General features: G+C 35.3%; 3 protein-coding genes across 3 annotated transcripts in view; 1 reads left to right on the top strand and 2 right to left on the bottom strand.

Moving 5' to 3' along the window:
- Positions 1-1,164, bottom strand: part of LOC128226716 (protein SGT1 homolog) — a 14,123-nt gene extending 12,959 nt beyond the window's left edge. The window contains exons 1-3 of the mRNA XM_052936707.1: positions 1,090-1,164; positions 943-991; positions 457-547 (exon numbers count right to left, since the gene is read on the bottom strand). Of these exons, the coding sequence (XP_052792667.1) occupies positions 457-547; positions 943-991; positions 1,090-1,109 (160 nt within the window). The 5' untranslated portion in view covers positions 1,110-1,164. The remainder of the gene's footprint in view (positions 1-456; positions 548-942; positions 992-1,089) is intronic.
- On the top strand, positions 1,135-11,025 carry LOC128226715 (RNA-binding protein 41-like). The gene is made up of 7 exons (XM_052936706.1): positions 1,135-1,249; positions 6,694-6,861; positions 7,800-7,992; positions 8,723-8,856; positions 9,162-9,804; positions 10,326-10,470; positions 10,798-11,025. The coding sequence occupies exons 1-7, from the start codon at positions 1,176-1,178 to the stop codon at positions 10,890-10,892; spliced, it is 1,452 nt and encodes a 483-aa protein (XP_052792666.1). The 5' UTR covers positions 1,135-1,175; the 3' UTR covers positions 10,893-11,025.
- LOC128226713 (CWF19-like protein 2) lies at positions 10,919-27,255 on the bottom strand. Its single transcript, XM_052936700.1, has 19 exons — positions 27,151-27,255; positions 26,119-26,229; positions 25,579-25,668; positions 25,036-25,119; positions 24,771-24,854; positions 23,965-24,084; positions 22,836-23,051; positions 21,240-21,816; positions 20,448-20,593; positions 19,843-20,055; positions 19,149-19,226; positions 18,824-18,889; positions 17,179-17,293; positions 14,724-14,812; positions 14,265-14,381; positions 13,651-13,806; positions 12,883-12,963; positions 11,540-11,641; positions 10,919-11,251 (listed from the first exon to the last, which is right to left on the bottom strand). Exons 1-19 carry the CDS (start codon positions 27,226-27,228, stop codon positions 11,069-11,071), a joined length of 2,706 nt encoding a protein of 901 aa, XP_052792660.1. The 5' UTR covers positions 27,229-27,255; the 3' UTR covers positions 10,919-11,068.

The raw sequence follows: 27,255 nt of genomic DNA, 5'->3' as shown, positions 1-27,255 counted from the left end.
CGACCGACATGTGCAAAACAATATACCCCACTTTTTTCAAAAGGGGGCATAAAAAAAAGTAGTTACCAGAAGAAACATAAGCGACATTGATTTTGGACAACCACTATTGATTGTCGCCGACATAGCATTGTCAGCGACGATTTATCAATTGTACTTGATAATCGTTTCATCCCTACAGTATTGAATGAAGAACATCTTGTATTTTGCAATAACATTAATACCTGTAATACCTGTAATACCTGTAATCTTCAGGCCGTAAATTTAGCTTTCGCTATCGTGGCCCCTCTGGTAAATGTCTTCTTTAGTGGTTTCTCGACTGAGTGCGGTTATGTTAACATAAAAACTTTTTTCTATTCCAATGTTCAATGTTAAGCATTGATTTAAACTGGTTTATGGACTTGGCAGAAACAGTCTCTTCACTAAGGGAATTAAAATTACATGATGTAGAAGAATCACCTTTGTATCTCTCCAGTTTAAGATACGCCTGGGCTCGGTTACTGTAGATGTCATCTCTGTTCTGTTCATGTTCCAATGCTTGTGTATAGAGCTAAAAAAATAATGAGTACAAAATACAAAATGTATTCCAAGTTGTTTATTTTCAGCAATTTTTTTATTCGTCTCAGTCTAGTCATGCTAATATGCCGTCCAGTCTTTTTTTGTTTGATGATGTTAAACCTGATCATGAAAAAAGAAGCGCATTTAAGTAAATTAAGAATGACTAGTGCCAACGCACCACCCATTAAGGCTGTCATACGACAAGTATTAGTCAGGTGTAGCCTTAAGGATATTCGACTGGTGGTTGCGAGATAAACATGATCTATTCACGTTACACATAAAACAAAATGTCACAGAATAGTATGACGAGACAAAATACTCGACAGAAAGATCTAAAAGTAAACCGAAAGTAGAAATCGTGGAACATGCTAGAACAAAATTTCTTACCTTGATAGCTGATTCGTACTGCTCATTTATAAATGCTTCGTTGCCTTTCCTAAAACAAAATGTATGCAAATATTAATTTGCAATTAAAAAGTCAAAGCTCAATGTCAAATAACCAAATTAAAAGTTAAAAACATACATAAATCATACCCAAACAAATCAGACGCCATCTTGAAAATTATTCACGGTGTCGATATTGGTTTATCCTTTATGAAATAGTCCACATAACAGCAGAAATGCCAGGGGGATCTATAAATGGGAGGCCTTTAAGAGAAAGTCGTGATAGTTATTCAAAAACAGGAATACCTTGGTAATTCATTTTTTTCATTTTGTGTTTCAAACAGCCATTTACATTTAACACAACTATTATGTAGTGTAAGACAAGTTTTCGGATGCAAAATATTCGGATACATTTTTTACAATTAGTAGTTCTTTTTTCAGATAATATCGGCTAATGAACTTTTGAGTTAATTTGACAGGTTTGCAATCGCCAATAAACAACGATTCCGTAAAGCAATTTGATAACAAGCATATGACAGTTGTGCAAGAAAAAGTTAGTTGACATGAAGACTGAAGTAATATCTTAATGATTAAGTACGGACAGAGAGAGTATAGCAAACCCTTCTTAATCATTAAGATTTAACTTCAGGTCATCTGACAGTCTTAGAATACAACCGCATTGACTGACACATTGTAAATGCCAAATCTGATGCAGTGATGGTGTATCAGACAAGTGGCAGTAGGCTATTTAAACACAGGGAAAGTGGAAATTAAGCCAAGTACTTATTGATTGCCTATGTGCAATTTCATTGGCTGAAAATGTAGGCTGTTTTCTAAAGACTGCAGCAGTACAGGAGAAGCAGCATTTTTTAAAGTGGTTGACAAGTAGTCATTATAGGTTAAAAGTGAAGATATGCTCTATAGACATGAATGTGTGCATTTTAATTAAAGGCCTTAAAGTTGAAGCCTTCTATAAGTGACCCCCCCCCCCACCTTTGTACAGTACACAATATATGTGTATTGATCTCAAAGTAATTGCCTTGTGCCCTTTTATTAGATCTCTGATCTGAGTATCCTGCTGTGCAGTTTTGGAGGTTTTATTATAGAAATGGACCATAAATGGCCCTGAGCTAATAATCAAATACACAGGAAATTGGCTCCAACTGTGCAATCAGCAGGAGGTGCACAACAGGGGATTATCATGCTAAACATTCCTTAAACAAGGCATTAAAAGGCATAGTTTAAGCCTTTCATAAGTGCCCCCCCCCTGAAAAAAAAACTGTGTACAGTACACAACCTCTGTGTATTGATCTTAATCTATTGACTTTTGCACTCTTACCAGATCTCTGATCTGGGTAATTCTGCTGTGCAGTTTTGGAGGTTTAATTATAGAAATGGACCCTGAACGGCCCTGAGCCAATAAACAAATACACAGGAAATTGGCCCCCACTGTGACACCAGTGCCATTAGCAGGAGATGCACAGTAGGGGATAATCATGCCAGAAATTCCTTAAACTAGGCCTTTAAGAGGCCTTTTAGTTAATGGCTTCTTCATTCATCATTGTGACCTTAATCCGACAATAGATGAAAGAGACAATAATTTGGGAGAGCTTTACTCGAACATCATGGGAGCAGAAATAAAATGCAAGACTCTTGTTCCTGTTCCATGATCTTGATGTTATTGACATTGCAAGGTGCCAGTGTAATTCATGCATGCCCCCTTCATGAGAAGAACATTGTATGTTAAGTAATCAAAGTTTCATTGAAATACATGGAACCATGTTAAGTTTCATCGAAATTTTTCACAGGATTAATCCAAATTAAACCAATGATAGAAGTTCACACTATCCCAAACATGTTTTTGGTGTAGACCTAAAAAATAAATAAAAACATTGTGGTTAGGGCTACATCTAGTCCTAAAACAGGTAGGGTAGGTAGGCTCTTTTTATTAGGCTTTGTTTGAACGTTATTGTCATCATTGGGTAATTGATTTTAAAATCGGTAGGGTTGGCACCTATTTCGTTGGTATTTAAAGGTCTGGTAACCCTAACCAGAAGTATTTTTTAAGGCCCTAGTAGAAAATTTCATTATATTCCTATGATTCATAGATTCAGGCTTTTATGTTTTTAAGTACTTTGTACAAAATAGAAATTCAGGCTAGTGCTTGAAAATCTAAAGTTCTAAGACTGTAATTGAACCAATTTAACCAATAAATACAGCATTAACTCTTTTTTTTCCAATTCCTGAAGTGAACCCTTAGCATCTGCATTTATTAAATAAATTCAAAGTCACGAACAGTTTAAAAGAATTTATGTGTTACCTTTGACTAAAGACTCAGAATACCATGAAGGATCCCCGGTAAGTTGCATGTTCAACCTTGACTTTCAACTAAGAAACAAAGGCCTTCTGTTCAAGATAACTTAAATGTGTGCCAAGATTTTATCGACTCTTGCACAAGAAATTGAAGGTTGATGTGAGAAATTGAATGACCACAATGTTGAAAATAAATTTTGTTTGTTCTTTTTCATCTCTTTTTGTATTACCTCACATGTTATGATGATGAAAAAAAGGTGAAATTCTAAAAAATTGCTTGAAGACATCTGAAGAACAGCATTTATATCAATTCAACAGTAAATGTGGCCTCGATTTAAAAAAAAAAAATGATCTCAAGTCATCGAAATTAGACTTTTGGATCAACAAGCCCGAATTATTATACTATTTCTTGGCATCAAATTTTTGAACAAGCCCTGCTATATAAAATTCAGAATTTGAGTAAGCCCGAAAGACATTTTACCAGTGCAGGGCTTGCGGGCTTGTGCTAATTTCGACCACTGTGATCATTTCTGTTAAATGTTGAAATCAGAGAAGAACTAGTTTTTTTTATCAGAATTGTAAATTTATTGTCTAATGTACATCAAACTCCAATAATCAGGTATATCCCCTGCAAACAAACATCCAGTCACTATCACGACCCGCCCCCGCCACTGCTACCAGCAGCTGAAATATACAACATATTTTCTTTCAATTATGAAGCAAAACCAATGATTTCTATATATCAACAACACCCTATTCAGTTATGGTAATAACAACATCATATGACTGCATTAGCCTGTGCTGGAATAAAATTATCATGGTGCATAATTTGTTTTCATTCATAAAATCACCATCTTAAGATTACAATACAACTTATGTAATGATAATAAACACATAGAGATTGTTATATTTCGGCAGAAAATGTGTGAACTGTTTTACAATTAACCAGGGTAATAGTATACATGAATGTACTGGATTTTTTTTGCAACACCCCACATGTTTCCTTTGTAGTAAAGACTACAATGGACTATGATGACCAGATACAATGTATATTCAAACTATTTTAGTACATGCAATGCATAGTCTTAGAGTAATATCATCATAAATGACTATATATATTGTAACAAACAACATCTACCAAAATGTAAAAGAAGGAAAATATGGCAAATCTCTCATCTCTCGTATACTGTTATTACCAGTATGTTGAAAAGTCACTAGACAATAATCATGAAAAATGCATACACAGTCATCAAGTTCAAAGAGGCAAATTGTGATCAAAATACAAAAAAAATCATAAACATCTTAACTGTAAACCTTGTAGAGCATATATCAGAGTCTCACATTTTAGATTTATACATATTTAAATATCATCTGACTCTTTCACAGATATTCAAATACAGCATCTACTCTAACATGCATCATAATTGTCACACTCACATGTAAGGCTCAGTTCACACAAAATGCTTTTGCTTTAACCAACATGCTTTAGCACATATTTATATGCTTCTGATGTTTGCATTGACACTGTATTAAAAAGCAGGTCTGATTTTACACAATTAATTCAGAGTTTTTCCCCTCAAAATATCATTTTTTTAACTCATGTCCCTTTAAAAAAATAAAATAAAAACAGATCTGGCTTATTAAATTTGCTTTTTATTCAAATAACTGATACGGTGGGGATTAAATCTGTTTAACTGAAGAAAGTCTATTTAGCTGCTAGTTTCATCATAATATTTATTGAAAATCCATTTTTTGAGACTAACTTTTAACATCCATTCTTGAGAAAAAAATAAAACATTGCTAACTGCAAGGTTTTCTCCATGAATGTACTGTATCCCATAAATTAAGTAGAAGAACCGTTCAATGTGACAGTTATCTGACCCTTAGTATGTATGCTGGAAGCATACAAAAACTGACATATTCTTATTTCTATGCTCAGAACATGTGCTTAGCAGTTCTAAGCAAAGCAGGTCACAAATTCACGTGACAAGTTCTAAAAGACAGGCTTAAACTTAAGCACATGGGCTAAACATGTCGTGTGAATTGCATCTAAAACTGATATATGTTACTGTAAATGTCTATAACATGAAGAATAATATTAAACTATGCTGTACTTTTAATGAATTACAAGTATGCATGTAACTCCAATAAACTATTGATGCAGAGGCATAACATTTATAACAGGGTGACAACAAGGTTGTACAATACATCACTTATCATGCCTTTACCTCTCCCACTACATGTTTTGCAATGTTAAAGGCTTTCCATCTGGACCTATACAAAACAATACATGTTATCCATAAACCAAAAATAATGGATTCATGTCTGTTCACCAGTTATAAAAATCGGTATTATATAAAAACATATTATTATATATCTGTAATAGTTATACATATAATTAACAAATGTCAATTATATAGTCTGTCACCACATGGCTGTTCTAAATACAGCTCCATTCAATGGATAACTAATCCTTATCTGACATTCTATTACAAAGCTGAAACTTATCAACAAAACAGTCAAGTTACGCTTTAATACCTACCCACAGGCTTGCCTCCTTCAAATCTAATGGCTTTGATGATAGTTTCCTCACCCCTCTTCATGGCATCAGGTTTCAAGGACTCCTTCAGTGATTCCCTGACTGCACGAGCATTGATGCTTGAATATCTGATATAGCTGAAAATAAATTAATTACGTTAGATTTAAATGATAAATATTAGCATTTTCATAACTAACAGACTTTGCTGCTCTTGCAATGGTTTTATATCAGAAATAAAGTAAATAAACAATTATTAAAATTTAAATGTTTTTTTATCTCGCAAACAAACCAGGATTGAAATGGCTTTAATGCTATTTAAAAAACTACTATTAAACTATTAACTATTTTAGTATTAACTTTAACCGTTACACAAGAAAACTGAAAGTCATTGATTAGTTAAAGACATTTTTAAACAAAATGGTGACCTGTAACCCTAACTATTTTACCCCACCCACGCATATTCACATAAGTTTTTAGACGGACAGCTCGAAACACAAATATTCACAATGATGTATGTTATGATAAGAATAATTTACTTGATTCCAGCATTTCTGAACATGGTAAACGCCGACATGTTGCCGGTTGAGAAGAGAAAACAGCAAAACCGGCAAGCAAGGTCGTTTCCGAGTAGCGGTGTCGGATATAAACTCTGCGAGAGCAATTTATCCTAGTGTTAGTCAAAACGGTCAACAGCAAACGGCTAAATTTTCTAATCCAATGACGTTCTAGAGCCACTACTAATGATGATGATGAATATGATGATGATATTCATGATCATCATCAGCATCATCATCAGCATTATCAGCATCAACATAATCATCCAAACTCGTTTAACCTGGGTGTAATGGCATTGAAAATTATTATCTCTTATATATATAATTATACATATTAATATATTTTAGTGGGAATCCGAAACGTTTCCACAGCCAGGATGTTGTGCGGATGGAGGCAGGGATGCGGTCCCGATCGCAACCCATTGACGGCCCCCTGGAAGAGATTGAAACCGAGGGTCAGAGACAATTGAAGGCCCTGCTCCATAAACAACTGGATACTGATGTATCAATACCACAGTATGTATACCTTTTCAATATGACCATGGGTAAGTTGTCAGATAAAACAAATTTATTATCCCATTGCAACACACATCTTAGCTTTAAATACATAGTTTTACTATAAACAGTCAATCCACTTTTTAAGTCCATTTCCTGAAATTAGTATTAAAAAATATTTTTAAGACCTGCATGGCCCATACTGATCATTAAAGGTCTTTTGAAGGGGCTTATGTTTTTGTTATATGTACTGTTTTGGTATTATGAAAGTAACTATGGCAAATCATTAGGCTTGTTAAAACTAAGATACCAAAGCTGGAACCCTTCAGCTCAAATATCGTCCTTGAATATCATTTTTATTAGCTTTTATAATGATTTTGAATAATTCGTTGTTGCATGATTAGTTGATCGATATTATGATGTGATGTATTGTTCAAAGGTCAAAATATCCATTATGTTTGCATATGCCCTGGTGGCCTAGTGGTTAAAGTTTCTATATTCTAAATTTTTCTTCACTTTACCGGCATGGTTTCGCACTTATTAAATCCAAAATACTTTTTTATACCATACCTTGCATTTTTTGTAATTTCAATAAAACAGAGCAAAATGATGATTAAATAAGTATTTTCAGATGCATAACTGGGAAAACTTACATTTCATCCAAAACATGAGCAAGTCCCTTTAAGGTGAAGTTTTTATTTAAGTAGAATAATTCTTTTTCTCAGATGACTTTAAAGATCTCTAACAATGTTTATGAGACAAAACTATGAAAGAAAATGGTATACTTTATGAAGTTATATGAATAGATTTGATGAAAAGTGAAAGGGATTTAGAATAAATGCTGTCAATTATTTTAAATCTTTTACTAAGTTGAATGTTTGGACTAAGATACTGTTTGGATTTATGTATAATTTTTATATATATATCTGTCATTTGTGTAAGTTTTTAAACATTTTTAGGCAGCTGAGCAGAAAGCGTGAGTTTTCCCACGGGGCGGAGTTTACTCCAGTCACAGAGGAGCTTGTGGGGGTTCGGAGCCTCTCTGAGGTCCGCAGTTTGGGTGATGTAGATTCTTACATTGAGGAGATGAAGGGCTATGGCCTCACACATGAGGAAATATTGTACAAGCTGAGAGCAGATGATGGAGGGAAGGTACTCTATTACAAATATTGAGCAGTCAAATTGTATGGGTGTCTAATGCTCACCAAAAAGGTTGCGAGTTCAGGCCTCCCCAGGGGCTCTTCTATTGGCCCCATTAAAATGGACACCAGTACTGGTTATTACCTGCCCCTTCAAAATGGACACCAGTACTGGTTATTACCTGCCCCTTCAAAATGGACACCTGTACTGGTTTTTACCCGCCCCTTCAAAATGGACACCAGTACTGGTTTTTACCCGCCCCTTCAAAATGGACACCAGTACTGGTTTTTACCCGCCCCTTCAAAATGGACACCAGTACTGGTTTTTACCCGCCCCTTCAAAATGGACACCAGTACTGGTTTTTACCCGCCCCTTCAAAATGGATACCAGTACTGGTTTTTACCCGCCCCCTCAAAATGGATACCAGTACTGGTTTTTACCCGCCCCCTCAAAATGGATACCAGTACTGGTTTTTACCCGCCCCCTCAAAATGGATACCAGTACTGGTTTTTACCCGCCCCTTCAAAATGGATACCAGTACTGGTTTTTACCCGCCGTATAAACTTATGTAGTGATTCTGTATGATGAACTCAATGTTCTTATCCCCCCCCCCCCCCAGACAAATGTATTTTATATTGACGAGTGTGTGAACAGAGCTTGTGATAGATACATACATTGTCAATATTACTGTTTAATAGATATTTACTTATAATTGTGTGAATCTAACACTAAATACTTTAAGGAGCAGAAGAAAAGTCGCCTAAGCAACCCTGAGTACCATGGAGCTCGTCTCAAAGAAATCGATGAGAAAATATCCAAGAAAAAACAGCTTCTAGACCAGGCCGATACATTTGCAAGTGTGAAACCAATATCAAGGTAACCATTCCTGCAATGAACTACAAATGAGTCAACTACACTTATATTAATGAGTATTACTTGTTATTTCTAGAATGAACAGTAATATAAAGTGTCTCTTACAATTGAGTTTTGTAATTTATATTTTTATCTAGCAAAGTTTCAAGTATTTTGATGTAGAAGTAGACCCAGACAGTAGAACTAGTTATGCATATCCATTTCTTTCTCATTTTCATTCATCAGGGGTTTGAAAATGTTAAACGCATAGCATCATCGCTCTGGTGTACATGAATGGTCTTTCTTTATACATGTGTATTATTTTTCAGACATGAAATGGACCTTGAAAAGGCGATATCAGGTGGAAATGCACAAAACAAATTCCTGCACACTGCCCTGGTGACTCAAAGGCAGACATGTACATCCACTAGTAACACCGTCATGGATGATATACCAGAAATACTGGAGAGTATTTCATCTAAGCCTGTTTACAGGCATCTCAGGAAAAACAAAACTAACAGACATGCATATAAGGCAGATTGCACATTGGAATGTTGCAGACCCGTTCAAAGCACCTGTGAGAAATGTGAAAAGATCCGAAATGAAAATTGTGTTTTTGGTGATAGTTCCCATGAACGAGATGTTGGTATCTGTTCTCATATGCAAGCATTCGCAACCTGCATGGAAAAACCTGACAGTTATGTTTCGGTCCCAGAACCCTTAGAAACTGAGAAACCAAAGGTGAAAGTTCATACAAAATCTAGCAGCTATGTTGTTAAATTCAACACTTCTGATGCATGTAAGCTCTCACAGTCTGGTAGTGATTCTAATACAAAGCGTGAGGATACTTTTAGGGAAATTGAGCAGGTGGAGCAAGTTCCTGAACATGTCATACGGAAGTACAAACTGTCTGATGATGAGGTGAAAAATATTCCCAGGTTCCAGAATTACTCTCCTGGAGAACCAAACAATGTAAGTCACTAGAAACACATACTATAAATATAAATGTATCCAAACAATAATATTTTTTCTTATAACGCAAATTTGCACACTTTTTTACGAGAGGCTATTTTACGTTTTTAGTCTGTTTTTTTTACCTTCATGTCAGCAGCTGTAAAAACTTATGCTTGGTCCATAACTCCAAAAAATGTTGGATAGATGTTCACATGAAACTTTGTACCGGTACTCATGTTACCAGTGACAGTATTTTTTAATACAAATGTATGAAGGCCTATAAGGCTAAAACTCTGGATTGAATGGTTGTCGAGTTATGCCCCTTTATCAACAGTAAAAAACAGTCAAACATTAGCATCCCCTTGTTTCTGATAATATGAATATTCTTCATTTAAATATAAAAAAACTGAAATGAATAAAAAAGTCCTGAATAAGTTAGTGCATGCAAATGCTTAACTTAGTTTCAGTAATTATGTACCCCCCTGATTTCATATGTAGTTGTTTAAAGGGAAAGCTAAATGTTTTAACATTTCTCTCAGGTCCTTTTTGTGAAGAATCTGTCACCAAGAGCTACTGAGGAAGACCTAGCCTCGTTATTTGTTGGTTTCCAGACCCAGCCCTGCAGTATTGTCTTCAAACTTCTCACTGGCAAGATGAAGGGACAGGCCTTTGTCACTTTTCAAGGTAAGCCAATTCTTATCTTTATTATTGTTGTCGTTGTCAGCGTCATTGTGCGTAAACAATCACATTGGTGATAACTTAAAAATGTTCAAGATATTCTCATGAAACTTGGTACACTTGTTTATTTAAGACAGTTCACCCCATGTATACCAAGGTCAATAACTCTGGCTAATTGTTGAGGTATGCCCAATGTTTGACTGAAAACCCCCCCCAGACAAATGCTCTTGTTCGTTTTAAAGATTTCACAGTATCGTACACAGATCTTGTTTTTAATACAAATATCAGATCCCTTCTACTGTACATTAATTACTAATATCTTGTCCCCTTCAGACACAGAGACAGCCACTAAAGCCTTGGATCTGGTCCATGGTTATATGTTCAAGGAAAAACCAGTCATCATACAGTACGGCAAGAAACAACAATAGCAAATAAATGCATTGGAACCTTTTGGTTCAAATCTTTAATAAGGAATCAACAAATCTTAGTCTTTCAAATTGTTAAATCCAAAAATTTATTGTTATAAAGTATTTACAAATGATAAATAAACTTTTTCACAAATCAGTGTCAGTGTTTCTTCATATAATGTTTTTTTAGCAGCAACTCAATCATCACTGCTGCTGCTACTAGAGTCTTCATTCACTTTCTTGTCTATATTTTGAGTCCAGTCGTAAGGTTTCCACATCTCTGAAAATTTCATCACTTTCCTCCGCTGGTCGTCAAAGTTCTCACGAGGAGGTTTCTTCCAGAGCCTATGGTCAGCGTCCACCATCCCACCAATTATTTCCTGGAATAAATATTTGATGTGGTTGACTGTAACAGATATTTGTATCCCTAGGCATGTTTGAAGATCTTAAATTATACTTGCTATGACAAAAGAAATATGTTTAATAGCACACTTTCAAAAGCAACTCAAGTATTATACAGAAATATTGTCATTTTAGGAGTATGTGGTATGAATAAGTTTTCTTTGTAGTCCAGCTAAGACACTGAAAGACTTGTTAATTAACATAATCTGAGTTTGAATACTTTTGGTATTGAAATGGTTTCAGGAAATATAAGTTAGCTGACTTACCCTGCCAAAGTAGTGAGGAAATTTCTGTTCGTCCTCTATCACATGTGCAAAGCCTCCTTCATTTCCAAAATCTACAGCGAAGTAGGGGAATCCTTTAGGTACCTAGAAGCAAGAACATTGTAATCATTTTAATGTTTTATTGTAGAAGTCAATTCCTTTGAATAATCATTTATATGCTTTTTGAAATAATCATGTTATTTGACTGCTGTTATTTTCACTGTCAGATAAGAAAAATCTCAACTTTGATATCTTCACTCTTTTTATAGATTTTGGTTATCTTTTTGCATATTAAATAAAAGAAATGTACCGTTTACTATGACAGGTTGAAAATGGATGAAAAATGACTTCATGACACTACTTCGCACATGTCTTTCCAATTAACACCAATTTCATTGGAATTTTTCTTAAATTTTATCATTAAAACGAGCTGTCACAGTATGTGACGAATGCCCCCAAATGTGACACTGACCTATGAACAAGGTCAGTACATGAAAAGTTGATCTTGCCTTTATGTGTCAAATGTGAACCTTGACCTTAGAGGTAGGGACACGGGTCTTGCACACTACACGTCGTCTTGGTATGTCAAACACATGTCACAATTTATTTTAAAATCTGTCTATACAAGAGAAAGTTACAGCCCAGACACGACAACCTAAACTCTTGTGTCCTTATATGCAGCATTCCATTGTGAATAAACACTAAGTGTGACCTTGAACTTAGAGGTAGGGACACAGGTCTTGCACGCGACACGTCGTCTTGTTATGTCAAACACATGTGCAAGTTATTTTAAAATCTGTCCATACAAGAGAAAATTACAGCCCGGACACGGCAACTTATACTCTATGTCCTTATATGCAGCATTCCATTGTGAATAAACACCTAAGTGTGACCTTGACCTTAAAGGTAGGGAAAACGGGTCTTGCACGCAACATTTGGTCTTGGTATGTCAAACACATGTAGCAAGTTATTTTAAAATCTGTCCATACAAGAGAAAGTTACCGCCCGGACACGAGTTATTGAGCCAGACACACGGACGGACCGATGGGCGGATGGACAGACGGTCGGTGCGATTTTAATATGCCCACCTTTGGGTGCATAAAAACAGAGAATTTGTAGTTTGATGTTACAAAGTTAATTTCACTTATGATTACAGAGAATTATATATTTTACCCATGTTTGTGCCACTGGTTATTTCTTTTTGTGATTACTCAATAAATTAATTTTGTTCTTTAATATACAATAAAATTCAACAAATGCATGCTACGTGGAATTTGCTCACATGCCCTCCTGCGTTCGTATGGCATGAACACCTTAAAAAATGTGATAAATCCTTAAAAACTCACAGAATGTCTGATGTCCTTGTGGCGGAGTTCTATGACTTTTTTGTTCTGTGACCACTCACTCTCGCTGTCTTGTATGGCTTTCTGAAAATGTAAACAAATGGCATATAATTTTTCATGTAACATAAGCAAATTATCTGTTGAATTTAACTAGCAAAACCTGCACACCAGGTCCCAATTTCTCGAAACTTCTTAAGTCCCTTATAACAGGATTAACAGTGGTCGAAATTAACACAAGCCCACTAGCCCTGCACCGGTAAAATATGTTTCGGGCTTGCTCAAATTCTGAATTTTATATAGCAGGTCTTGTTCAAAAATTTGATGCCAAGCAAAATTATAAGAATTCGGGCTTGTTCATCCAAAAGTCTAATTTCAATGACTGGATTAAGCTAATCTCATTATTTTTGGTTTTCAATAAATTGTGTAATATTGACTTCTTTAAAGTTTTAAGACTTTAGATAGAAATTACCTTTAGGATAATCACAATAAACCATTTTTCATTTATCAAAATTTAATTTTAGTATGTATTTTGGCTATTTGAAATAAGCTACTTAAGCCTATTAAGCTTAAGAAGTTTCAAGAAATGAATTATACAAAAAAATAAATTGAAATTGATTATATATAAAAAATATTGATTACATATCATTTATTATACATGTATTATTTATAATCATACGTGAATGGCATACTAAAACAGTTTCTATGCTAATTAATGTATATGTATATGCAAATACATAAAAATCATATTTATTATACCAGAAGAGGTGTTACCTTGAAGTAAATGGGTGCCATATCTCCCACCTCCTTCTCTATAGGGACACACTCTATACACATGTGGGGAAAGTGTTTCAGCCTCATACTCGTCTCCATAAACACAACATCTTCATCCTTCTCTGTAAACATTCGGGTCAGCGTCTTCCGGAACAACTTTGTTAATAAAACAAAACAAATAAATAGGTGTGATTTCAAGTTAGAGATGAACAAATTAAATTTGAGAAATTTTTTACACAGATGGCATAACTCAAAAAGGGATATTGGGATCTTTATGCTTATTTAATTTTGTTGAGATAGTAACATTGGTAATGTGCAATTTTATGCATACTACATGTATGTAGAAAAAGTGAAATTTTGTCAAATTTTAAGGGCCATAACTCTAGAAGGAATACTGTGATGAGACTTGTTGTTTAACTTGGCCGAGATGGTAGGCCCATAAACAGTGTAACTAAGTAGACAAGATATATTTGGTAAATTATCAAGGGCCATAACTATAGAAGTAATATTATGATCTAGCTGGTTATCAAACTTGGTTGAGATAGTATGCTCATACCCAACGTAATCCAGTTTGGTATAGATCAGATATGAGATATATATATATGCATGTGTACCTGTATTTCACTCCAGACATCCTCATCCACCACAGTGCTGGATGTGACATGTTGCATGGGTACAATAAGGCAGTGGCCCTCAGTCAGAGACTGGTGGGGAGGCAGGCTCAGGTAAACCTACAGAATAAGGAGATTATGTCTGATGACTGAAAATCATCTTTTAGCAATACAAGAACATATATTTTGCTTTTCCATATGTTGAGTTCATAAACTTAACAAAAATAAAGTCTTAAGGCCGTAATTAGAAATAATGAAGAGTACCTTTCATTTCCTTGAAATGCAAAGTAATAGTATAAATATCTTTTTTTACTTTCCCCATAAAATAAAAATTCTCATCTACAGTTTATTCTCTGGAAATAATAGATGGATTCCCATTCAAGGACATACACAATGTAAATAAGTGTACCATTATTACCAATATCTACATACTGAATATTACATAATACAAGGCAAGTTTACCTTTTGTCCTATAGCAATGATTAAATGCTTCGAAACCTTCCCAAAGCAGAAATTGCACTTATCCATTGCAGTTCCCATCTTTTTGTGTTCTGAAATAATGAAAATAGAAGTTAAATTTTATTTTATTTTGATGTTCAGTTTGTATAAAGATTATAAGGAAATTGATCAATAAACAGATATATGTATATATATAACAAGAGGCCCAAAAGGGCCTATGCTCTACTGGCATGGCTTTTGTGGTCATATCAATCCAGAGCATGTATGTATGGGTAAAAGCCAACAGACATATACTCTATGTTTTGTGTTTGGGTTACCTGAAAACGTAGCATGTTCAACATCTGAGCCCAGAAAGTATTGTAAGCAGATTAGTTGCATGAATTTTTTTAATATGTGCCAAGTAAAAGTCATCTGACAAAAAAAAAATGCTTTCAAAACTGTACTCATAGTAAAAAATTCTGTAGTTTTAAAAGTTAAAAAAAGTTGGTCAAAAGGTCAAAGTCAAGGGCATCCTAGGACAACATTGATCAATTTGAACAAACATTCACAATCAATTGTGCTGAGATGGATGCACGAACACACACAAAAGATTTTCAAACCTTTCCAGATTTATGTTTACCAAACCTGTGAACCCTGGGTGTGGCCAGTAATGACACCAGGTGCATAACTTAAACATTCACAACCAATTTTGTTAAGATGAATGTGCAAACTACAGAACTTAAAGCTAAACAAGAGATGTTTGTCAAACATTATGCCCCCTGAGCGCCAAGTTGCCAGAAATATTTGGACAATTGAATGAAATATGCATGGACTGAAATGACAGCTGATTTGTCATTGGATGCATATGAGGCAGGTCATCTACTGGTCATACCTAATCTTCATGTCAAGTTTGATGACCATAGGTCCGGGAATTGTTGAGTTATCACTCGGACAAGCTTTGGTCTTCCAACAGACCGACCGACATGTGCAAAGCAATTATATAACCCCTCTGCTTCGAAGGGGGGCATAATTAAACTAGATATTCACTGAAAACTGATACTTCAACTCATGCATTTAGTGACATATAAATTTCTACTGTCTACTATATAAGAAAATAAAATATGGACAATCAGAAAACCTTTTTTCAGCTTACAGTCACACTGACCTTGACCTTTGACCCACTGACCTCAAAATCAATAGGGTTCATCTGCTGGTCATGACCAATAAGCCTACCTAGTATGAGGTCCCTGGGTCAAAGCGTTCTCAAGTTATTGATCGGAAACCGTTTTTCATGTTAAGGTCACACTGACCTTGACCTTTGACCCACTGACCTCAAAATCAATAGGGTTCATCTGCTGGTCATGACCAATAAGCCTACCTAGTATGAGGTCCCTGGGTCAAAGCGTTCTCAAGTTATTGATCGGAAACCGTTTTTTCATGTTAAGGTCACACTGACCTTGACCTTTGACCCACTGACCTCAAAATCAATAGGGTTCATCTGCTGGTCATGACCAATACACCTACCAAGTATGAGGTTCCTGGGTCAAAGCGTTCTCAAGTTATTGATCGGAAACCGTTTTTCATGTAAAGGTCACACTGACCTTGACCTTTGACCCACTGACCTCAAAATCAATAGGGTTCATCTGCTGGTGATGACCAATACACATACCAAGTATGAGGTCCCTCGGTCAAAGCGTTCTCAAGTTATTGATCGGAAACCATTTGGTATTCCGACCGACCGACAGACAGACCGACCGACCGACCGACCGACCGACCGACCGACCGACATGTGCAAAACAATATACCCCACTTTTTTCAAAAGGGGGCATAAAAATGGCCTTTGGGCTTTCAACAAGAACAAGGCAGAGTAATTCACAAAATCAACTGCAGAAGCAAAAAGCAAATTGTCTCCTAAAATCCTAGACTTGCAAATTGTCTCCCTTAACTCTAGACTTGAATTTACATGTAAATGTAAACTTGGCTAAAAATAGAATTCGCTCATGCAGACCTGGCTAAAAATAGAAAGCATTTCTTTAAAACTTTCATGGCCCATAATCTAGGCATTTATGGACGGATCTGGCTGGTTTTCGAAAGGAACCGAGCTCTAATGGATATCTATATACTGTACAAGTTTCATCGAGATACAATCAAAACTGAAGACTGTATCGTGTTCACAAGCAATTGTTTACAGACGCACGAACACACGACCGCACGGACGCACGACTGCACGGACGCACGGATGCACATACTACGTACACATTACCATCGCATAAGCTCTTCTGGCCTTTGGCCAGTAGAGCTAAAAAAAAATCATAATGAGTTCATAATATGCAGATTTTATTTTGATTTTATTAAAATGTATATTTTAACCATAAAACTATACAAACAAACCAAATAAATTAAATAAATCAAAACATTTTTTCCATTCAAAACATGTAAAAAAGCTTGGCCGATATTTCCTGAGTATGGATAATTGTACCAAATATAGCAGCTGCTCTATCCCTCTGTTCCTGTACAGCCTCTGACTGTTTCCTATCTGCCTTGCTGAGGATAAGGTCGTCCATCTGGAAGTCATCATCTGTACGCTCTGAAGCCTGTAAGAGAGGATATCATACCATTGCTTGGAAGGATTTTGCTTATTTCACCAAAAGTGGCTGATAACAAATGCAGAAAAAAAAAATAACCATGCAATAAATCATGTACAAATACAAGTCAATGTAGAGAGAATGTTCAACGGTGGTGGGAGAATATAAGTATCTTCCAAGGCCGAGAGTGTAAGATAGGTTCATTCCGACCAAGGGTGTTTTGCGGAAAGAAGGTTTACCGAGTTTCTGCAATACTCCCTGCACGAGAATCGGGATGAACATGAGCGGCTATGGTAGATGCTTTTTCTCCCACCTCAGTAAAACAGAATTAAGTAAAAAAATTTGCTGGAACTTTTTTGTTCTTAGTGAAAATAATTGCGTATGGATATGCGATAATTCGTCGTTGTCATGGATATTCGCGCAGTGATTCAGATTATGTTAATAGTCAAATCGGTCTTTAAATAGTTCTAAGGAGAGTGAAGCATTATTTCTTGAAAGATGCGTGAAAACTGTTTTATGGTGACATTTGAAGCGAGAAATAATTAATTAGCATTCTAAATATTGCCACAAGACCAGGTTTCCATGATGCTACAGACGACAGTCTTCAACAAGAGAAGTAATTACAATGTGGTGACCATTAAAAAGGAGTTTCATACGGGCATTTTATCTTCCCCCGTGGGCAAGATAAGAATTTCTAGCATGGTTAAATTATTGGATCTACTTATCTGAGGTGGGAGAAAAAAACATCTATCATGGCGCTCATGTAAGAGCACAGGGGTGGGAGGAACCATCTTACACTCTTTGCTCTGAGGGATACTTTTATCCACATAGTACACACAGGCTAAATCTCCATCATAAGCTTCTTGTTGAAGCGAGAGAAAAGTCAGAGTGGAATTGAGTAATACATTTACTCTTCATTGTTAATGAAAGGCAAATTCAAATAGAAAAAATGATGTCAAGGCCTTCAGAAGCCAATTGTATGAAAGTGGTTATTTTTGGTTTGGTCGCAGATAATGTAACCTAGTATTCAATATACAGCGACACTAACACTGTCAAGCTAGCTTTTATGTGCGACTGCTGAGCGAGGGGTCTTGCATTCAATCCCTACCAGATACACAAAGCATATTTGTGTGGTTTGTCACATTTGACCCCCAATGTTAATGACTCACTTTGTTCGGTAAGACTCCAAGCCAAGCATGTTGACCTTAGTCTCCGAAATAAGAGGACAAATTTCAATAATGGAGATGTGTTAACCAGGTATTGAATATAATATAGCTGCACTTACTGTCAAGCTAGTTTTTAAAGGGACTCGTTAGAGTGTCCAACTGCAGAGTGAGGGTTGGTGGGTTTGACCCCCACCAGATGCACAAAGCATATGAGTGTAGATTGTTACAATATCCAAAATGTACAATAATTGGCAAACATTTACCCAGCATTTTCTACTAACAAATCACATCATTTAAACATTAGAGTAGTCGACCTAAGGACAAATTTTATAACAATTGGCTGCTGATGAATATTGCATGAAAGGAGCCATACCCTGCCAGCAAGGCGAGCAAACATCTGGTTCTGATCTTCAGCCGTACCCAACTTCTCTCTCTCGACCTGAATATGGCAGAAAAACAATAGACCTAAATATTACTTTTCTGAGAACAGAAAACATTTAAAAGATGTTCTCCTACTAAATTTCTTATGTTAGACATAGAACTTATTAACTACTTCTTTGAAAAAGACCACATGGTTATTAGAGTTAAAAGTATAAATATAAACACATTTTTAACAACCATCTGACATTTTTGTCAAATTCAATAAATATCAAGGTACCATCAACCATTTTGGAAAAAAAAGTACTTGGTAATCTTACAAGAGACTTGAGATCGTGCTTGTCATCATCATCAAAGTATTTAGTTCTCTCTCCCTGTTTGCCCGTGTGGGTCTCCACCTGTAAAATTGTAAACATATTGTATTAAAGTATAAAATATTATCAAATTTACTGCATGAAATCAGCACAACAAAATAATTTGATGTATATACATACATGTCATGTCCCCCGATGGGAGAAAAATCACCCATAATTGTTACCGGTATATAACGCTATTTATGTATATTTATTTTACCTTAAAGCTGTTAATAATACAATAAGCATATGTAATATAAAATGAATATCACATTTGTGGTCATTCAATATGAATTTTATTTCACTTGTTTTTATTGAATAAATTTTAAAAAATGGTTTTATCAATAACATATTGAATGACTAATCATGTAATATCCTCTACACACATTATAAACAACATCGCCATCATGATTTTACCTCATTACATATATTTGATGCATAACTAGTGTTATTATGTTAGAGGTGATGTTACAAATTGTAAATCATGCTCTTTATATAGCGACATTTTGTGAAGTGACATTACAAACTAATAAAGTTGTAGATTGTGCATTTTATAAAGCAACTTTTTGTGTATTTAATCAATTAGCATAGTTAACAAAACATTGCTGATACTTGAATACTAGTACATGGAGAAAGTCATGTTTGTAAACCCTTGACTCACTGTTTGTTTCTTCCTGCGTCGGCGACCACCGGATTCGACTGGGAATTCTCCCTCTGACACAGGTCTTGCCATGCCTGACCTTCCTGTGCGGGTCAAAGTCACTACCTCCTCCTCCTCCTCATCCTGTCCACCAACCCGAACCTGACCTTGAGGAGCTGTCTTCTTTGCCTCTCTAGCTGATTCCAACTGGGCTTTGAGCTTGGCTGCTAGCTCCTGACATCAGAAAGAATAAGAATGATCTCTATTTCACAGTTAAACATGTTTAATAAGCAAATACTGTAGCATTTATTTAATATTATACTTAACTTTTACAATCTGGGTTTTTTAGGTTTAATTTTTTATTTTAGAATAAATTTTTCCTTGTTTAGATGACAAAGTAGAACTTTTTTCCATGTACATGATTCAGGCTTGCTATAGAACAAATGATAACAACTGCATTTATACACCATAGATTGCATAATTGAAAACTGCAGCCAAATGATAACATGTACTAAACATGAACAAATAAAGTTTTTTTAATTCTGTAACAGCTGATAATTTTTTTATAAACACATGTACAATACTTCAAGTTTAATCATGACTGTGAAATTCCCAACTATACCCACCTCATTTCCCAAGATTTCAGCCTTGACAATCTTTGCCCCAAGGTCATTCATCTCCTTCTCTGTAAGGATTCGGGACGGTGGCTGCTTCTTGGCGGGAGACTTCCTCTTACTTCTTTCATCTTCACTAGTGCTTTCACTGCTGGAGTCTACATTGTCAAGTATAACAATACATTTGTTAGTTGTTGGATGTTTAGAATGGTCGTAGTTTTTATTTCTTATTTACCTTTTTTATACACAATGCAGCTCTCATTTAGCACAAGGCGCTAATCGATAAAAATAACTTCAATTTATTAGAATTATTATCAAATTTAAATCACATAACAGTTTGAATAAACATGCCATCACTTTTAGTTCTGTCTCTAATTGTTATCCATGTATAAATTTCAATGCATTCTGATATAACTTATAAGCTATGTTTTTGTTACCCACTGTTTAAAATTGCTTGTTTGTTGTTTTCGCATAAATGTATTTATATAATTCATCAAAACAATAAAATAATATTTTCTAAGTATCGGATAAGTAATGTTACAAACTTTACAACATGCAACTATGTCCAGTTAATACTCTTCTCTTGCGGAGATAGCGTAGCCAATAACAAACGAGGTCAACAAGACTTGTAACGAATAATAAACAAATAAAATTCTGTAAGCAATCCCGCTTGGCTCAATATTCTCGAGGCTCAAAGTATTTTGGCTGGTCCCTAGAATATTGAGCCATCGAGTTTCGACTGTATTAAATTTTTTTTTTTAGTTTTTAAATAATTGTCAGTAAATTCTTTATATGCCAACCCACCTGAAGAGGAATCTGATGAAGATGACGACTTTCTTCTTTCTCGTCTTCTTTCACGAGGGGTGTCAACATTTTCTCTTTTTACTTCTTCCTTATCCTCGTCAGGTTTCTGAAATTCTTTCTTCCTCCAAGACGGTGCTTTGCTGTTGGAACTGCTGGAGGCTTCCCTTCTTTTATCACCATTATCCAAATCTCCAGGTTTCATAAATCTCCCTTTTAATGAACTACTTGTAGATGACCTATAATCTCTTGACCTGTATCTCTCTCGTGACCTTGACCTACGATCCCTACTTCTTGACCTTCTTTCTCTTGACCTTGATCGTGAACGTCTCTTTTCTCTAGATCTTGATGTGTCCCTTCTTTCCCGTGAATTTGACCTTGGCCTTTGAAACCTTGACCTTTCAGGACTCTTTGACCTTTTTCTATTATAGCCTGAACTAGATGATTTTGAGTTTCTCGAATCACTGATGTTATCAGAGTCTGTCGGTTTCATAAACCTCTTTCTTTGGTCACCTGTCCTAGGACGGCCAAATTTTGCAATTTCAGCATCACGTATCATACTCTGTATCTTTTCAAGGCTCTAAAAAAGTTACGAAAGGATTTCTGTAAGTGTTGAATTTTGGTCTGAGAGCAAACTTTATTTTACAGACTGATCACAGTAAGAAATATATTTTCACGAGTGGCAACATTACTTTTTGTAGTCATAAGTGAAACAAGAAACGCCACAATGCGAGGAAACCAGGTTTTCATTAATTGACAGAAGAACTTCAGCCTGTGTTGTGAGAATTATAATTGAGTTGATTTTGTGTGTTGTGTGTATGTATAAGAACATGCCATATTGGTTAGAGGATATACACAGAAGACAGGAAGCATGCATAAGTTTGCATATACCAAGTTTGGTCAAGATATGTAAACCCTGACTAAAGTTATTAAGTTTCAACCATTCTTCTATTTTTAGTAACAGTGATCTTGACCCTAAGGGCCCCAAACGCAATCCCACGAAAGGTCTCCATAAACTCTTCCTTTATACCAAGTGTTGTCAAGATATGTGAACCCTGACTAAAGTTATTCAGTTTCAACTGTTTTTCTATTTTTAGTAACAGTGACCTTGACCCTAGGAACCCGAAACGCAATCCTATGAAAGGTATCCATAAACTCTTCCTTTATACCAAGTTGGGTCAAGACATGTCAACCCTAACTCAAGTTATTCAGTTTCAACCGTTTTTCTATTTTTAGTAACATTGACCTTGACCTTGATTCTTGGGACCCCAAACGCAATCCCATGAAAGGTATCCATAAACTCTTTCTTTGACCAAGTATGGTCAAGATATGTCAACCCTTACTGAAATTATTCAGTTTCATAGCTGAATTTGACGTTCGTCATTCTAATAACCTGGTTAATAAACTACCGTTAACACTTACACTGAAATTACATTAATTGCCTGTGCTTTTATTCTAGACCATACTTATGAAATATATCAATTGTTAACATCACACATAATTGACAACACAGACAATCAAATTAAATAGAGTGATACTACAAATACTCCACAAAAGCTTTTCAAACAACTGCCAGAAATTCAAATAACAGCCACTTACCCCCCATCGCTCAGCTGCCAGCTCTTCCAGTGACCGTCCCTCCTCCTTTGCCTGTTCAACACACCTCTCATATGACTTTTGTAACCATGACAACCCTGCATCCCCGACCCTCTCCTTGCCTTCTATTCGTTCCTTCTTCCCCTCAGGTTTCTCATCCGGCAAGCCGGTACCTCCATCCTTCCAGTATGGGTTCATCTCTTTGGCATGGGTACCAGGCTGAAAAGAATGGCTTATGAACTTAGTTCCTATGCAGTATTTTCTAGAAGGCATTAGTGACAAAAGAATACAGACTTTCATTTGAATGTTTGTGTACTTTCAATGTTTGAGTAACAAGACACAAAAATCTGTATGTATAACATAGTTACATCATTTTCCAAAACTTCTCAATGTAAATCAATTTATGTAGTTAAATGTCTTAATTCTATGGTCTTAATTGATAATAGTCATGTAGTGACGTATTTCTTAACATATTTGAGCCGAGAATTACACTCCCTGTATTTCATAACATACACAGGCAACACCAGACCCGACTGGGAATCAAACCTGGGCTGTTTCTTACCAAGGTGACCTGGGTTTGATTCCCAGCATAGGCGCATGTGAGTTTGGTTGGTGGTCACCAAGTCGGACAGGTGTTTTTTTCTGGGGATTCTCTGGTTTCCCTCACATCACAAGACTCTTGCAACAACGAGAGTGACTTAGTATAAGTCAATATAACTTCCTTCACAATCATTGTAAAACAAATCAAGTTTAAACTAACACCAATAATATTTTACAAAAATCACGAAGGCATAAAGCATTTTTTAAGAATCAAATAATCTTGTCAATCCATTGATAATAATATAAATCTTGATGGTGACCCCTTGTAGATTTATAATTGTTTGGGTATTATTTAAAGAGAAATTGTTAACTGGTTACTAATATCTTAATATGTAAAATAATGACAAAAAACAACATTATAGATGTCATTATTGCAGATTCAACCGAAATCGTAAGTGAAGTGACCCATTTTGTATTCTTTCAGAGCCAATAAAACATGTTGGTTTCAGAATAATTTTAACATTATTCTAACTCTGAATATAAACCCTTTCAAACCAGGAATTCAACATTCACATAATGGTGAATTGGATACCTTGTCAAGCAGGTTCTTGACTCGGTCCTGTTCCTCCTTCTCCTTCTTCTGGCGGTTCATAAGGTCCTGCCTTGTTACTGACGCAAACAAATCTATTGGGGCTGACATCCAGCTGTCACGCTTGAAAATAATATTAGAAGTTACTTTTTAAATGGTTAACATCAACATGATTTCCTCTCATTTCTATGTTTGAAGATGCACTCTTACTCCAAAATAAGCAGTACCACAATTAATACAATTTTTTTAATTTTCCAAAAAGGATGAATAAATATCGAATATGAGTATCACTTTAAGTGCATATTTATACTAGTACCGTAAGTATTCATGTTGATTAAGTTCTTTCATGTACCATTTTGAAAACATAAAAATTATAAACTTTTGTTCATGAATTCAATTAAAAAACATGATAAAAATTCAATATGAATGATATTATCAGAAACATGGAACAATAAATAAAAAACTATCAACAATATTGCAATTTATGAAAGATATATGCCTCTCTTATGGCAGCCTTTGGAGTAATTTAAGGTTATGACCAACATCCTTTCAAGTTGAGGATCTTAGACCTAAGCATACTCTAGTTTATATCAATCTGACAGGGTTTTGGTGTGACCTTTGACCTTCTGACCTCAAAATCAATAGGGGGCATCTGCTGGTCATGGCTATCCCTTCCAAGTCTGAAGCCCACACATTCTCAAGTTATCAATCAGACAAGCTTTGTTCTACAGATCAACCAGCCTACATGTGAAAAAACATAAACACCATTTCTTTGAGAGGGGCATAATTAATTACCATCCAAATTTTACCTCAAGCTTTGGTCCTCTGACAGCTGAAGTTTCAGATTTGGAGTCTTCTGAAGCAGATTTCTCCACCCACTGGGAAGCTTCATCCTGCATAATATATATATATATATAATTAAAAAACTGAGTAAAGCATTTCTTTTTTTTTGGTGCATGTTTTAAGTGTGCCAAACAGTGACTAATATCTTAATGCAAATTAAGGGAAATACTTTCAAATTCATCAACATAGCAGTAAAACCTACATTTCACAGAATATAAAGTGAGTACATACAGAATTGGACGAGCTGCTGCTACTGTCCTTCCTTCTTTTCTTCTTTTTCTTGCTCCTCTTTTTTCTCTTCTCCTCCTCTGAGTCCTGAATAACAATAGGACCATTAGCTTACATGCATATACTACATACAGAATCGAGTTTAACAATAGCACAACATTTAGCCTATACAGTGAGCAATATGACAAATGAATGGAATTCTCATAAACTAAAGAGAACTTAAAAGCAATACTGAACTATCTATCAACTGAATATTTTTCATCATTAAAATCTTCATTCAGAAACTTGATAATAAGTTTTGATTTGAAATAAAATGACTGTCAAACTTGAATAGTTGTTAAATATTTTTCTTTTTATCATTTAGTTAAACTTCAAATGATATTCTCCTTAATCTAAAAAGAACTCCTTTAATCTGAAAGTGGTAGCTTGACTGTAAAAGCAGTCAGTGTCTAACACTGCACATGTGTAGACATATCACATTCCAATAGACATGTGACACCAACATCGAGGCCAAAATTCACAGACCAGTTTGTAGGTTATACTTACTGATTCTGAGTCAGAGGAACTACTTGACTGTCTTCTCTTCTTTTTCTTGGATTTCTTCTTATCCTTTTTCTTCTTTGTTTTCTTCAAACTCTGAATAAGATCATAAAGAACATGTTTAAAAAAGGTTTATTCCAGATAACATAGCTTGTCAAAGTTTCTTCGATAATTAAGTTGTTAAGTTACCTACTAATGATAAGACTCTTTTACTAACCTATGCAATTTTTCTATAAACTTAAATGGGTTTTTTCTGTCTGCATGTTATTGTTTGCGAAAATTGCATACTATTAATAAAGAGTACTGATATTCGAAGAGCTGTTTGAGCACCACCAATAATTCATTCGAGGTGTCTTAAGATTATATTTTTTCCATAATTGACCTTTGAGCTACTGACTTCAAAAACAATATGGGTCATCTGCAGGTCAGTGATCTAAATAAGACAGGAAAAAAGTTTAAGTTTCAACCTATTTACAATCAGTATGGCATGACAAAACAAATATATCCATTAGTAGCTACTGAATTACTACCAAGGCAACATTTTACCATTTGCTCTTGTTCGAGTCGCTGGTTTACAGAGGCAAGCATCCATGTGTCCTCCCCTCGAGCCTTCGCACGCTCTTTCTTCTTTTCCTCTTTCTCATAGTCTTTTTTAGCCTGAAATGTATAACGAAAAGACCCTTATTTTTTAATTGTGTTATTTATTGATGATGTATCCTCAGTTGTAACCTAGACATTGCATTTCCGGAAGAGGTAGCTGAGCTTACTACATAGGGAGAGATACAAGAAGGAGATCCGGGTTCGATACCTTAGCTATTTTTTATTTGACCCCATGGCTTTTTTAATGTGCAAAAGGTAATTAAGATAAAGATACTGATAAAGGGTGGCAACTTCCCTTGGTTTAAACCAGTACTGACCCTAGTGTACTCCATATTTCCCAGTGCTAGTCTCTTAGACCTAGCTCCAGGCAAAGAAACAACCAGTAACATATTTAATGTCTTAGTTATGACAGGTCTGTGGCTCAGACAGTAAACAAACAACCAGATACAGGAAAATTCATACAAATATAAAATCATACATCTACAAAGTTGCACGATATTAAGAGAATTTGTCTCATGTGTATTCAATAGCTCAGATGCTATGTGTTAACAATATGTTGGAATCAGAGGTCATTTCGGGCTTTTATTGAATATTTAACATGTACAAGCTCTGATCTTTAAAATTGATTCTACCAGATATAGTAACCATATCTTAAGAAATGTTGTACTACACATGTATGAGACAAATATTTGGAAAGAATTCTTCACAGAGGGTAAAACATCCAAGTAATTGTGGTAGGAATTTGCTGTGGTCAACTTTCCTTGTAATCCCCACTTAAACATCCAAAGGCAGATGATCAATCGAGTGAAAGTCAAAGTCAGTCATAAATAGCTACAGAAACTAAACATATACAGTAAAGTGAATTTATAGAATGTCCGAATGAAGCCATGTCCGAAAAGAAAGCAGTGGGGATAAAGTTAACCACAGAAAAACAAGTGTAGTAAAAGCGGTTAAAATGTACTGGTAAAGAACTCTGACTTTTTCTAAATGTAAATGGCGTGCTCTTCTTAAATCTTCTCGTCTCTTTTCGATTTCCGAAACACTCTCAAAATTCATCTTTGTCGTAGGTAGCAGACAACGGTT

This window comes from Mya arenaria, chromosome 3 (genome assembly GCF_026914265.1).
Source record: "Mya arenaria isolate MELC-2E11 chromosome 3, ASM2691426v1".
Taxonomy (NCBI): Eukaryota; Metazoa; Mollusca; class Bivalvia; order Myida; family Myidae; genus Mya; species Mya arenaria.
This window is presented reverse-complemented; position numbering and strand designations above follow the sequence as displayed.

Coding starts and splice junctions, on each gene's coding strand:
- LOC128226715 (XM_052936706.1), top strand. CDS start 1,176: ATGCCAGGGGGATCTATAAATGGGAGGCCTTTAAGAGAAAGTCGTGAT. Junction 6,862..7,799: donor ACTGATGTATCAATACCACA/GTATGTATACCT, acceptor AAACATTTTTAG/GCAGCTGAGCAGAAAGCGTG. Junction 9,805..10,325: donor CTCCTGGAGAACCAAACAAT/GTAAGTCACTAG, acceptor CATTTCTCTCAG/GTCCTTTTTGTGAAGAATCT.
- LOC128226713 (XM_052936700.1), bottom strand. CDS start 27,228: ATGAATTTTGAGAGTGTTTCGGAAATCGAAAAGAGACGAGAAGATTTA. Junction 18,890..19,148: donor AGCACGATCTCAAGTCTCTT/GTAAGATTACCA, acceptor TGCCATATTCAG/GTCGAGAGAGAGAAGTTGGG. Junction 11,252..11,539: donor TTCCTCACTACTTTGGCAGG/GTAAGTCAGCTA, acceptor TATTTATTCCAG/GAAATAATTGGTGGGATGGT.